Genomic DNA, 14,397 nt, shown 5'->3' on the forward strand with positions numbered 1-14,397 from the left:
TAAAAGACACACTCACAAAAAGGATTTATTTTTCACACACACCACAATCAAATGAAGGTTTGTAAGGTAAGAGAAATAGCAGTGCTATATGCAATGATTCATATACCTAAGTTTCTTTTATCTTGTGGCTCCTACCCTCCCCTGGGACCTTGGCATCCCCCATCAACCAAGACTGAAAAAGAGGACAACCAAGAAGGATCACCTGGGAGATTTTCAAGGGCCAGTCACGGAAATGACATACATCATGTATGCCTATATTATACTGGCCTGAAGTCAGGCACAGGACCACACCCAGCTGCACACAGTGTTTCACAACTGTATCACTAAACACAGTAGCATACACACCACACACTACTAAACGGGGTGTCCCACATACATACCACTAAACAAGGTAGTATGTGCACCATTCACGGTTAAACAAAGTGTTTCACACATGGAAAATGTAGCCTAGTTTTGCACTTCATAGAAAAGGAGTTTGATAGGCACATAGCAGTCTTTGCCACAGTCCATTAATTTGCTCACCAAATATCCTTTGCTCCTTTCTTTCCAAAATACACTTATCTCCCCACAAAGAAGGCAGAAAAAGCCTATTCATTCATTTTGTCTAGTGCAAATTTTAGTGATTAAGTTGAGAAAAACGTATTTAGGTCCTAACATAAAGAAAATATTATAGGCTCAAAGTAAAATGAATTTTTATGTTGGATTTTTAAACATTTTATTTGCTGTTTTGATGCTTTAAATTTAAATGGGTGGACCCTTTGTTTCTGGCCTTCATGGAGTATCAGAGGCAAGATTTACCCTCTTGCTTGAAATAGAAAACTGGACAAAAATATATGAAACATTTGTCTGCAGACGTTGAGAAACATGCACCATAAGACTGTGATCCCTAGGAGAAATAAATTGAGCCCTACTATCACTCTACATTTCTGCCTTGAGGTACCTTCCAGACCTCAGAGTGGAGAGGGGGATGGTACTTTTACATAGTTGAGAAGATAGAGACTGGAGTTCATGGAGATTAAAGTAACTGAAGTTATAGAGCAGATTACAGAAGAGAAAAGAGTTAAGCAAAAAGAGAACTCCAGAAATCGATACAGGGCCTCCGGAGTCCTTGCTAACATGAAGACGCATAAGCTTAGAGTGAACACCTACACAGTGTGCAGAATGCTCACACAGGGCCAAGAGGCATCTGAGCTCCAATCAGCCAGGGTTGAGTGTCAACAAACTGATCACTCACCACATTTAATAGAGATCACGATAGCTATGCCTTATTAATGGGGCTAAACTCTCTCAAGGGTAAAGATTATTCTACACCCACCCTAACAAAGGCCTGAGAAGATTGACCTGCAAGTAATTTAACTGCCTTTATAAGAACAAAGCCTAGTGAAAATCTATAACCAACAACATAAAATCACCAATGTCTAGCATCCAATAACAAATTAATAGATAGGACAAGAAGCAGAAAATGAGACCCCAAGCCAAGAGAAAGATCAATCACTAGAAACAGACCTAGAAATGACAGAGATAAAGATGAAGGAATTAGCAAATAAGCATGTTAAAACAGCTATTATAACTATATTCAATTATTTAAAGGAAAATACAAATGCAGTGAGAGAAACAGATGTAAAAAATAAAGAACCAAATGGGATAATATCAAGTGGTCTGGCTCAGGTTGTAACTAAGTCTTCGAAGAAGAAAGGGTAGAAAAAGAACTTGAAAAAATGACCAAAAATTTTCCAAACTTGATGAAAACTCAAAATCCATACATCCAATAAGCTCAATGAATCTTCTGCAGGATAAACACAAAATCACACTAAGGCTCAAAAACAATTCCTGAAAACCAGTGATAGGAAATCTTAAGATCAGCCAGTTACAAAAGCCACATTATGTACAAAGAAACAAAGAAAATCACACACTTCTCATCAGAAACTGTGGATGCCATGAGACAATGGAATGGAATCTCTAATGTGCTAAAAAACCAAAGCTGTCAACCTAGCATGTTGCCTTCTATTCCAGAAGGACTGCTCCTTTTCCTCTCCTCCAGGCCCTGGAATCATCATTTGGGGCCCACTCTTCTTCCTTTGTAGAGTTGACCATTAAACTGTATACATACACACCAGTGAAAATATCTTTCAAAAATGGTGAGACAAATACTTTTTCAGATAAACAAAGGTAGAGGAAATATGTTGCCAAGAGACCTGAACTTCAATTTTAAAGGAAATTCTTCAAGTGGGAAGAAAATAATGCCAGGTGAAAACTTGGATCTACACAAAGGACTAAAGGAAGTTGCTGGGAGATGATTTCCAGGTCCTTAGACCATTTTGCCCGATAGGAGTATCTTTTGTTTCCTAGTGGTTTTGGCTGGTTTTAGACCAGATAGTCTAACAATGTGATTTATGATGGGGGTTTTGGGCCATGGGGTTTTAACTCTACCTCTGAAAGTGCTGGAGACTAGGCATCAGCCTTGGAGGAAGTATGTGATTGAGCTCCAATAAAAACTCTGAACACCTAGGATTAGGTGTGTTTTCCTAGTTGACAATACTCCATGTGTGTTGTCCCACATCAGGGCTGGGAAGGGCTATCGCTGGCTAAGACTCGATGAGAAGGGGACAACTGGAAGATCTATATTTGGACCCCTCCTGGACTCTGCCCAGTGTGTGTCTTCTCTCGGCTGATTTTAGTCTCTACATCCTTTCTCTACAATAAACTGTAACCATGAGTGTACCAGCTTTCACGGAGTTCTGAGCACTTGTAGGAAACAACTGAACCCCTGGGCGGTTATTGTAATCCCCTGAACTTGCAGTTGGTGTCTGAAATGAGGGCAGTCTTCTGTGGACTACTGTCCCCTCTAACTTCTCAGGTGACTAGACCCTCATAATGGGGTAAATGAAAAATGATAATATCCAACATTTATACATCTTTTAAGCATTAATGTGCTTAAGAGCATCACAATAGGTCCAGCATAGTTACCAAATGGAAGATTCTCATCTGGTTAATTTTTTGTTGCCGCCCCTCAAGGGAAAAGGGAAGATTTCTCTTCAAAAATAGGTATCCCTGCATTCATAGTTTTCTTTTCACTTCTTTACTACTCTTTCTATCACATCATACAAACTAGGGCTATGTTTAATTTAAAAATTATTTTAGTGCAATGTCCCCATATTTCTCATTTCACTTGTGCTCTTGGCAGGTTATCATTCTAAATGTCACTCCCAGGATTGTTCCTGTTCTTAAGGCCTTGATCCTTGGGTTGTTAGTTCATACTTTGCCACTCTATTCTTACATTTCTTACACTGCAAGTCTCTAATTCTCAAGATCCTCAAGTGACCTTGGAGAACTCTTATCTTGAGTTTAGGTCCACCTTTTCATTCCAAATATTGACTGAGTGAGTGTACAAAATATGCACATCCCTGGGCTAAGTCCTGGAGACACAAAGATGAATAAGATGTGGCCCTACCCACTCCCGAGAAGCTAATGCTTTATAACAAAGAAAGGCATGCAAAATATAAAACAAGCCTATCACTTAGGTGATTAAAACCACAAAAGTAGCATAAGCAAGGAAGTTAATCATAGTTCAGTTGATCAAGAGGTCAATTTTAGTCAGAGAGATTAAAGGGCTATCCTTACCCATTACCAGTAAGTATTATTAACTGATTCTCAACATCCCAGTGTGACATTTTTACCACCTTTTTCTCCTTTGTCTAGCTTTCTGGTTATGATAAAGGCCTTAAGAAAGTTATAGCAATGACAAGAAAAAGGAGATGATGGAGGTAAAGGAAAAATATTTTCCTTGAAAACTCATAAATCCTAGTGTGTTTATTTCATTGACCTCTTTTTTTTTTTTCCAATTCCTTTAGCACTGTCTAGACAGATCACTCTAGAGCTGTGATCTGCTTTTAAGACTTAACTATTTACATGCTGGTAAGTCATATTTTTTTCTAGATAACTTACTACGTTTAGTATTCTGGTATGCTCGCTTCTCTTTAAATGCCCAAATCCTAGTATCATTGTTGTCATAATTGTTATTCTGGTATTAAAAAAATCAAAAATTTAAATCATTTACATCTTGAAATAAATATCCATAACTTAATTTCTCAATTTATTTTAAAAAATACATATAATATGTGATCTAGACAGGCCCTCACTTGTGCATATTGCAAAAAGAAACCAAATAGTGTTATGGATAAGCTTCTGTTGCAAGAAATAATTCTTAGTCTAAAATAAAAAATTTCTTGTCCAGTAGAATGTGATTATCACATAGTAAAATTGATATAAATAACTCTGCTTTGGAATCTCCAGATATACATGAAAAAAATAAAGAAAATGATGAAATCTAGAAAAGAACCTCGAAACAAAAACTATATAGCTGTCTATAAATTAAAATCTAGTCCTAGACAAAAATCAAAAGGTGCTTTATAAATATCTCTGCAAGGTTATCACGCAAGAGATGTGATTATTCAAAAGAAGTCAAAGAATCACTGGTAAGTGGCATATAGCCCGCATTGTTCTTCTGATTAGTGTAGTATCTGAAAGAGATTCTTATTTGGAAAATTATGTTTACAAAATGCTCTTGACTCAACAATGGCACTAATGACAATGCATTTTGATGTAAGATCACATTTTCTGAGAAAGATCAAATAAGATTTCATTAAAATTTATCTGCTAATTTACATTAAGAGGTTAACATATGTTTAACATTTGTTTTTAATAACAGATTTATTGAGATATAAATCATATAATGTGCAATTAACTCATGTAAAGTGTACAATCCAATGCTTTTTAGTTTATTCATGGTGTTGTATAGCCAACACCATGATTACCTTTAGAACATTTCAGCACCCCAAAAAGAAACCCTTGCACACATTAGGAGCCATTCTCCATCACCTACCCTTCCCTTGGCCCTGCCAGATTTTAGCAACTACTACTAATCTACTTTCTGTCTAAAAGGATTTGACTATTCTGGACATTTCATATAAATGGAATCATACAAAATGTGATCTCCTGTGACTGACTTCTTTCACTCAGGATAATGTTTTCAAAGTCCATCCGTGTTGTAGCATATGTCAGTACTTACTCCTCTTTATTGCTGAATAATGTTCCATTGTGTGGATATACCACATTTTGTTTATCCCTTCATCAGCTGATGGACATATGGGTTGTTTCCACTTTTTAACTATTATAAATAATGGTGCTATAAACATTTGTGTACACATTTTTATGTGGACATAGGTTTTCATTTCTCTGGGGTGCTTACAGAGGGGTAGAATTGCTGGGTCATATGGTAAGTCTATATTTAACCTTCTGAGGAACAGGCAGACTTATTTCAAAGTGAAGGTGCTGTTTTACATCCCCACCAGCAGCATATGAGAGTTCTGATTTCTCCACATCCTCATTATTACTCATTATTATCTGTCTTTTTTATTATAGCAACATTCGTTTTTATAAATGGTATTTTTGACATTTTGTAATACATTTAGACATTAACATGTTTGAAATATATTAAATATTGTTTACTAATGTTTTGCTTTATGAATTCTGAACTCTTCAAAAAATAAATACTAATATTAATACATATTTCAGTATTAAACAAAGACCCCAAATTATCAATTTTGCACTGGTTATTTCAGTAAATAATTAAATTTTCTTATAAAACTTTACATGATAAATTATCCTTCAGAGCTTAGAATTAGGTAAAATTTCTGTCTACTTATATATTCCTTCTACAAAAAAAATGAGAGCTGAATAACTCATTCTTTCTTGTGCTGATTACTATAAAGCTTAAAGACAGTTTTTTTTCAGTTGGGAATCTTGCAAAACTTTAACTTTTACTTTTATCTTTCATCTTATGGGTGTTGTTTTTATATCTATAAAACAAAAAAACTATATTTAGTAAAAAATGACACAATCTTTTTTAGAGGGAAAGAGGCTATAAAGAAGTAAACAAGTAAACATGTAGTAAATACCTTTGATCTGCACTGCAGTTTATTCCCAGCTCTATAAATGAAAGCGATGCAGTGGAAAGTGATTTACTCAGAGTCAGAAGCTTAGAAGTGGCAAAACTGGTATTAGAGCACAGATCTTAGAGAGTCCTCCATTTCAGTTCTTTATATTCCCTCACCAGCCTCCATCACTGTTTAAGACAGACATTTTCTGACATTGGAAAGTATCCCAAAGTAGCTCCTGCAGAACTAACATTTCAATGTGACAGAGTCCTCATAATAAGATGTTCAACTAATACACCATTCTAGTGACTGAGATCAATTTAAATGTTCTCAATCCAATCCCCACAATGGCTTAGCCCTGTGTGATAGAAACAAATGTGTCTATTTTTTAGTGGTGATTCTGTGATTATTATAAATATCACTAATATTTAAATGATCAATTTGCTGCTAATGCTAAGAAAGATTGTATAAGACATAAGAAATCTAAGATTTAATAATATGGGTCATGTTACCTGATTATCTGTAGTTAGCTTAAAAACAGGAAAATAATTCGTTTCCATTTGGAATAATTTACAGGAAGTTACTTTATATTTCTGTGCATCACTTTTTTTGTTATTTTTGTTTTGTTTTGTGTTACTGAAGTATACTTAATTTACAATGTTGCATGAGTTTCAGGTATACAGCAAAGTGATTCAGTTTTATATATACACACACATACACACACACACATATACAAATACATATATTCCTTTTCAGATTCTTTTCCATTATAAGATATTTAATATAGTTCCCTGTGCTATACAGTAGGTCCTTGTTCTCTGCATTACTTTTAAAGTTACATAAAAGAATTGTCTTTTATGTAAAAGAATATGCATTCTTTCTTAAAGAAAGAAAGTAAATATCTATAAGTAGTTGTAGAAATGCATTTGGCATTCATTACTGGTTATACTGAATAGAATTTAGGTTTTAGTGCCAGATAGAAGGGGAAAACACAATCAGCTGGAAACTACTTACCTCTGAGTGATTTCCGGAAAGTTGGAAGTCCAATAATTTCACTTATTAAGTCAGGGAGATAAACAGATGTATGTTCCAGACCTAGGCGACAGTTACAAAACAATCTAAATATAAATAGGAGAATTTAAAAAAATGTTTAATTTCTTAAAACTTCTCCTACCCTCATCTATCTCCACTCTAGACTTGAGTGATGTGAACACCTGGCAGTTTGGTCCAAAGAACTATGCCATCACTATAAATTAATAAACATCATAAAACGACTTACATTACCATGTGCTAAGTGGCAGGACCTTGTAGCTGAACAAGTATTGGTCTTCTAGAATGGCAAGAAACCTTAGAAATTGTTTAGTTTACCTCAGTCATTTTGCAGATGTGGGAAATGAAGATGAGGTGAAGGAACTTGCCCCAAATCTCCTAAGTTCACAGCAGGGTGGAAGCTGTAACCGAGCTTATTCCTGATTGAAAGCTGTTTCCACAACACCATGATAGTTCAAATTAAAGTTTAAGATTCATCTAATCTGCACCTTTGTTTAAAATTTGAGTTTTAAAAAGCTGAACATGACATAGCCTAAAATAGCAAAAAGTTTTGATGAACTCACATTTTTAACTAATAGTCGACTAGAATCCAAATAAAGTAGCAATCTTACTATCAGATTAGATCATGGGTATATTAGTAAAGGCAAGTGGAATGATGCCAACCTTAAGGCTTTCTAGGATATTTTTAAAATCATAAGCTATTAGTTTAGGTCACTTGAGAAAATTACTTTTATACAGACAAAGGAACAAACTTCTGGAAGAAGAGCTAAAGAGAAGTGTGATAGCTCTTTCTTATCTATTTCATTCCCTGAAAAGTGTGGGGAATAAGTAACTTCACAAGTCGAATATTACATATGAAAAATGGGGAGATAGTAAACCACTCAGTGTGGAATCACAGATTGAGTTTTGGAAGATGGTTTGATCTTGCAGTCTTTTTTACTGGTCCTCTCATGGCATTCGCTGTCTTCTGGGTAACTGAATTACACCTTCTCCTGAAATAGAATAAGCGTTAATCATGATTTTTCGGTCACCACTGGGTACAAGAAAAACATAATATGTTAAGTGGGGAGGGCTGTGCATTTCACCTAGTTTCCCCAGAGCACAGTCCTTCACAAGGAAATCTCCCTGTGCAGATTTTCTTCCTCCCATATAATCCTAAACAGCCACGTGTTACACCATATCATCTCGTCAAGCTCGAGAGGCAACCAGCGCAAGGGCAGAAAATTTAAAGTCCTGGAAGAAGCCCATGAGGTGGCCTAATGTGGAAAGCTTTGTCCAAACAGGAATAAGATGGACCATTCTGATACTCACCTCTAGAAATGTGGATTATAGCTAAGAAAATACATAGAGAGAGGCCATGAAGTAGAGCAGGGACAAGATGGAAATAAGGATTGACGAGTAAGTCTATGTTACCTATATTACGATAAAATTGAAACTATGATATACCAAGGTCTTTGATATAAAAGATATATAGAAAATGAAGATGGCAGTTGGCAATGAGAAGAAAAATGAAGTAGAGAATAAACTAGTGGTCTATTATACTACAAATAATAATAGAAACATTTTTATAGGTCATAATCTGTGTCAGGGACTATTCTAAATTTTATTTATTTATGTATTTACTCATATCAACTTCACAAAATCTCTATTATTAGCCCTGTTAGACAGAAGAAAGAAACAAGGTTATACAGTTAGCAAGTGAATCTGGGATTTGAATCCAGGAAGTCTGAGTTCAAAGTCTGTGCTTTTAATTATTATTCAATATGGCAAACCACTAAAGTGATGGTCCGTGAACATCTGCGGAAGTCGTCAAGCTTCCCTGAATCCTAATTCTAGTATCTGTGGGCCCATTTACATTGAAATTCCTGTTCTTGGATTTCCATGGGATCACCTTTCTCTTAGTGACTTATGTATCTTTACAAAGCCAACTTCCCCATGTGCTCACTTGATATGGTAAGAGCCAGCTCCAATTCCCTGAAAGGTGCTTTAAAAAATATTTTACTCAGGGAGTGATGTCAGCAAAAATGATAGAATAGGGACCTCCAAAAATTATTCCCTCAGTAGAAGCAAGGAGAAGATTGGCAAAAATGGTCAGAAGTAACTTTTTCAGAACTCTAGAAATTAACCAAAGGCTTGCAGCAATCCTGGAGAATTACACACACACACACACCCCTGAACCTGGAGAATTTAACACACACACACACACACACCCCTGAACCTGGAGAATTTAACACACACACACACACACACACACCCCTGAAACTCAACAAGAACACAGCTTTGTGGCATTTTAATTTGCCCTACCCTGCTTTCCTCAGCTCTGTGGTATTCCTTTGAAGAAACTGACAAATGAATCCTAAAATTCATATGGAAAATAAAAGGACACCAGACAACCAAAATAATCTTGAAAAAGAAGAATCAAGTTGAAGGACTCATATTTCCTCATTTCAAAATTGTCTGAAAAGCTATAGTCATCAAGACAGTGTGGTACTAGCATAAGGATAGACTTACGGATCAATTGAATTAAACTGAGAGTCTAGAAATAGACTCATATGTTTATGGTTGATTTTTCAAAGGGTGCCAAGGCAATTCAATTGAGGAAGAATAGTCTTTTCAGCAAATGGTGCTAGGACAACTGAACAGATACATGCAGAAGACTGAAACTGGACCGTTATCTCACACTATACACAAAAATTAACTCAAAATGGATCAAAAAGGATTTAAAATTCTAAGACTCTTAAAAAGAAACATATATAAATCTTCATGTTCTTGGATTAGGCAATGATTTCTTAGATATGATACCTAAAGCACAAGCAACCAAGAAAAAAAATCCTAGGAAGCCAAGATCAGTTGGACCTCATGACAATCAAAAATTTTGATCTTCAAAGAACATCATCAAGAAAGAAGAAATGGAAGAAAATGTTTGCAAATCATACATCTGATAAGGTCTAGTAACCAGAATACAAAAAGAACTCTTACAACACAAAGAAATCAGACAAATAACCTAATTAAAAAGTGGGCAAAGGACTTGAATAGACACTTCTCCAAACATGACACACAAATGGACAGCAAATACATGAAAAATTCTCAACATCATTAGTCCCTAGGGAAATGTAAATCAAAACTACAATGAGATACCATTTCACATCCACTAGAATGGATTTTTTTAAAAAGGACAATAACACATATTGACAAGGATGTAGAGAAATTGGAACCTTCATACATTGCTAGTGGGAATATAAAATGTTATAGCCACTTAGGTAAAAAGTTTGGTAGGTTCTTAAAAAGATAAACAGAGTTACCAGTTGACCCAGCAATTCCATTCCCAACCATGTACCCAACAGAACTGAAAACATACATGCATAAAAACTTGTGCAGGAATGTTCATAGCAGCATTACTCATAACAGTCAAAAGGTGCAAACAACCCAAATGTCCATCAACTGATTAATGGACAAATGAAATATGTTACATCCAAAAGTGAAATATTATTCAGCCACAAAAAAGAATAAAGTACTAACACATGTTCCTACATAGATGAACCTTGAAAATATTACGCTAAGTGACAAAGTCAGACACACAAGGCCACATACTGTTTGCCTCTATTTATATGAAATAACAAGAGTAGATAAATCCATAGAGACAGAAAGTAGATTAGTGATTGCCAGAGGCTGGGGGGAGAGAAGTGTAGGGGCTGACTGCTAATGGGTACGAGATTTCTTTCTGGTGTGATGAAAATGTTTTGGAATTATGTAGTAGTAATGGTTGCACAAACTTGTAAATATACTAAAAATCAATGAATTGCATACTTCAAAAGGCTGAATTTTTTACATGTGAATTATATCTCATTAAAATATTTTTAAATGTTGTATTTTGAGAATAAACTATTTCCTGTGTTTTTTTAAACTTAAATAACAACATTTTAGCATAATTTCACCTTCTGGTATAATATGGAACTAACCATAAGAATTCAATTATATCACATTTAATAGACCATTATAGATATTTATTGTTTACTCTACTAAATGCTTTTAAATTACTTTAGGGATGTTTTAAGTAGTTTCCTAAATGTGAATTATTTCTAGAAGGTCCAACTAACATGATGACACCAAACATCAAAATAAATTATATCACCCTAAAAATATGTTTAATCTCCTGGACACCTTTTAGAGCAGTGTTTTTCAAGCTGCAGAATGCAACTCATTAGTGGATGGATTCAGTGAGTTAATAACATCGAATTAAAAACATAGAATAGAATAAAAAACATCAGCATGCATCCCACAGAGTAAGGGTAAGTACTATTTCATAATTGTTTCAGTTATATTTTAATATGTATGTGGGTATACTGGGCACAACAGGCTATCAGTCATGGTCAACAAAGTTTGAAAACCATTTTAAACTCCTGAGTATTGTGTTTTTAAATAAACAATAGTGGGTAAGACCGTTGCCAAGATTATGTTAGCACAGCAGTGCTGTAGACTTGCCACTTGCCATTTCAGATCACTGTCATATGTCTTATTCTCTTCCCACAAATCAATTCTTCATTATTTTTCTGATTTTTTATTTTCAAAAAAGTACTGTACATTGAAGAAGAACAGCTAATGTTTATTCAACAGGGGATTTTTTTTCAGTAATCTCTAATTCTGTTACTAACCATTCAATATGGATTTCACTACCCCCATTTTATAGGTGAGTCTGAAAAAAGGTACTTATATAAAGTCACAATAAGTAATAAGTGGTAGAGGCAAAAACTGATTCAAGTTTATTTGCTCAAAAGCCAGTGTAGATTCTTTCACCACCTTTATTCTTACTATCTATAAAAATACTATACTGTATTAGTTACACAAACATTTAGTGTTATTTTGACTTGAGGGCTTCCTTAGTCTTTATAGATGTATTTTATTTTGACTTTTCTCTTTTAATATAAAGTTATTAAAATGATTATAAAGTATACATAGTCTCATTGAAAATACTAAAAAGTATAAATATAAATCATCCATAACCCCATGATATTATTTTGCTTTATAATTTTTATTTACTATGTTAGGGAAACATTTTCCTATTTTAGTTACATATTTTTCTACAATATAATCTTTTGTAATTTCATGATATTATCACAGTTTATTGAATTATTCCCTTAGTGTTGGATATTTTGGTTGTGTTTTCTCTCCTCTAGCTGCTTTTCATATCAAAAGGATTTTCCCCTAACAATCCATCTTTTAATAAACCCTTGAGTCAATTTCCCTCAGGTCCTTTAATTCCAGGGTGCTAAGAACTGCCTTGTTATTTTCTTCCTGTATGGCCTTTAATTATTCCAAAACTCTTCATAGGCAGAGAAAAAATGAGGCTGCACACTAAAGAAAAAAATAAATTTTACAGTTTTCTACTTCTAGGAACCATTGCCTGGGGTATCAGCTTTTGAGCCCTTTGCTTGCAGGAATATGATTTCCCAGGGTCAAGATATGCCATAGGTTATAGTGAACAACGTTACCTATTGACTTGTCTAGAAGCTACTGGCAACTTCCAATCCTCATCCAAAAGAAACTATTTCTCCTATTTATCTTAAAGAGCCTTTTTTTTTTTCAAATTAATATATATATAAACATAATTTGCTAGAATATATCTTTCAATAGCAGGATAGCCCTCTTCTTCATTTGTGGCCATGTTTCCACGTAGTAGGAATGTAATGGCTCAGCCAGGCACCATCCCTCTATGATAGATACTTAAAATAAAATTTCACAGTTAAATTAGGCATTTTTCTAATGTTCTGACTTACTCTGAACATTAGGGAAACTCTGCACATTTTAGAGTCTCCTCTCTGAGATATCCAACTTACAACGGTATTCAAGAGAAAACCAAGCTGCCCTCAGAGACCTACAGTCTAGTAATATTTATGTGTATGTATGTTAATATATAATTAGAATGAAGGAGTTTTATTTTTATTTTCAAAATATTTCTCTCTTCACTATTTAAACAAATTTTAATAAGGCAGGTGATATCTTTTTAAGAGAAATTTGAACTATAAGATAAATATAAAAATTAAAAAGAAGTATTTAAGGTGACTGTGCAGTAAAAGTTAACACAGATATGTATATAAATAGTGAATGGAGAGTACAAGCTTCTTTAAGTTCTCTTACTATCTGCTATTTTATATTGTTGCTATGAAATCTAGAAGTTCAACTTCCAAAATATAATGGACACCTGTTTTGTCAGTACCATTCACAGACGAATATAATTAACTAGAAAGGAAAGACACAGTTAGGCTTACGTTTTCACTAGATTCGCCTTCATTTTAGGCAGCTGATCCGTCTGTTGCCTTTTAGAAACTTGGTATGAGCCAGAGCCCTGAAATACAAAAAGCTGAGCGTTTATCTTCTTATTTCATGATTGATTTCAGAGATAAGAACAATCAATTCCCAATTAACTCTTGCCTAACCAGGTCTTTTTGTAGCATGCATAAGAGAAGCCGAAGAAAAATGGGAGATTCTGGCCTTCTCCAGTACTATCAGGCTTCTAAATATTCTGGAAACTTCTCTATCCCAACCCAATAGTCCGTGCAATTTTTAAGGTAAATATAGAGGAAATTGTGAAAATCGTATCATCCATGTGGTACAGATCATTAAGTTTCTACAGACAATAAATATAAATAATATATGCACTCTGCCATTAAGTAGATAATACAATAGAAGCTGTAAGTATATTAAAATGGAAAAATAAGATCACATTTTCATTTCTGTCTATTTTTAAATTCCTCCAGCATACCAAAGTGGACACTTCTTGTGGGTGGTGTAAATATAATCTGCAACTCAGGGACAATTGAGGCTGATGACTTTAGGGATGGCAATTGAAGCCATGACTAAATGAGATGGCTTGTTAATAACACCCAGAAAAGTTAAGAGGATTAGTGATATAAACTTGGAAAAGCAACTTCTAAGGGATAGGAGAAGCACTAAAGATAGGGCCATCATTTAAGCAATAGGAAAATCCAGGAAAATATACATGGAAGTCAAGGGGTGGGGTGGGAACAGTTCTAAAAAGTGAGCATAGTGAGCAGTATGAAGTGCCTCAGACACGTCTGCTACCAGGAGGCTTGAAAAGGAGTTATTGTACTTGGCTACTGAGAGAGAAACTGTGTCACAGCCCCGTGGTGGGAGCAGAACACAGCTGATAGAGGGTGAGGAGTGAACGGCAAAGGCAGTGAGTATATCCACTCTTCCAAGAAGTTTGGCTGAGAAAAAGAAAGCTAAGGTAGTAGTTTTATAAGGATAGGGCAAAATGAAAGTTTGTTTTTGTTGTGTTTTGGTGGAAGAGATGAGTACGTTGCAGACAAAGGACATGCCACAGCCAGTGGAGGAGAGATTGAAAATATGAGGAAATAAATTATAAGTCCGAGAGGCAGCAGATAGACTTGGG

The 14,397-nt window shown here is 34.8% G+C and overlaps 1 protein-coding gene across 6 annotated transcripts in view; it reads right to left on the reverse strand.

The window, feature by feature from the left end:
• The window catches only part of CCDC169 (coiled-coil domain containing 169), a 45,350-nt gene that overhangs the window by 7,991 nt on the left and 22,962 nt on the right, over window positions 1–14,397 (reverse strand). For all 6 annotated transcript variants that reach the window (XM_074378074.1, XM_045514112.2, XM_045514113.2 and 3 more), the window contains 2 exons: window positions 13,253–13,329; window positions 6,951–7,978 (listed from right to left, as the gene is read on the reverse strand). In XM_074378074.1, coding sequence (XP_074234175.1) covers window positions 7,879–7,978; window positions 13,253–13,329 — 177 coding nt within the window. In that variant the 3' untranslated portion in view covers window positions 6,951–7,878. The remainder of the gene's footprint in view (window positions 1–6,950; window positions 7,979–13,252; window positions 13,330–14,397) is intronic.

This window comes from Camelus bactrianus, chromosome 14 (assembly GCF_048773025.1).
Source record: "Camelus bactrianus isolate YW-2024 breed Bactrian camel chromosome 14, ASM4877302v1, whole genome shotgun sequence".
In the NCBI taxonomy this organism is placed as follows: domain Eukaryota; kingdom Metazoa; phylum Chordata; class Mammalia; order Artiodactyla; family Camelidae; genus Camelus; species Camelus bactrianus.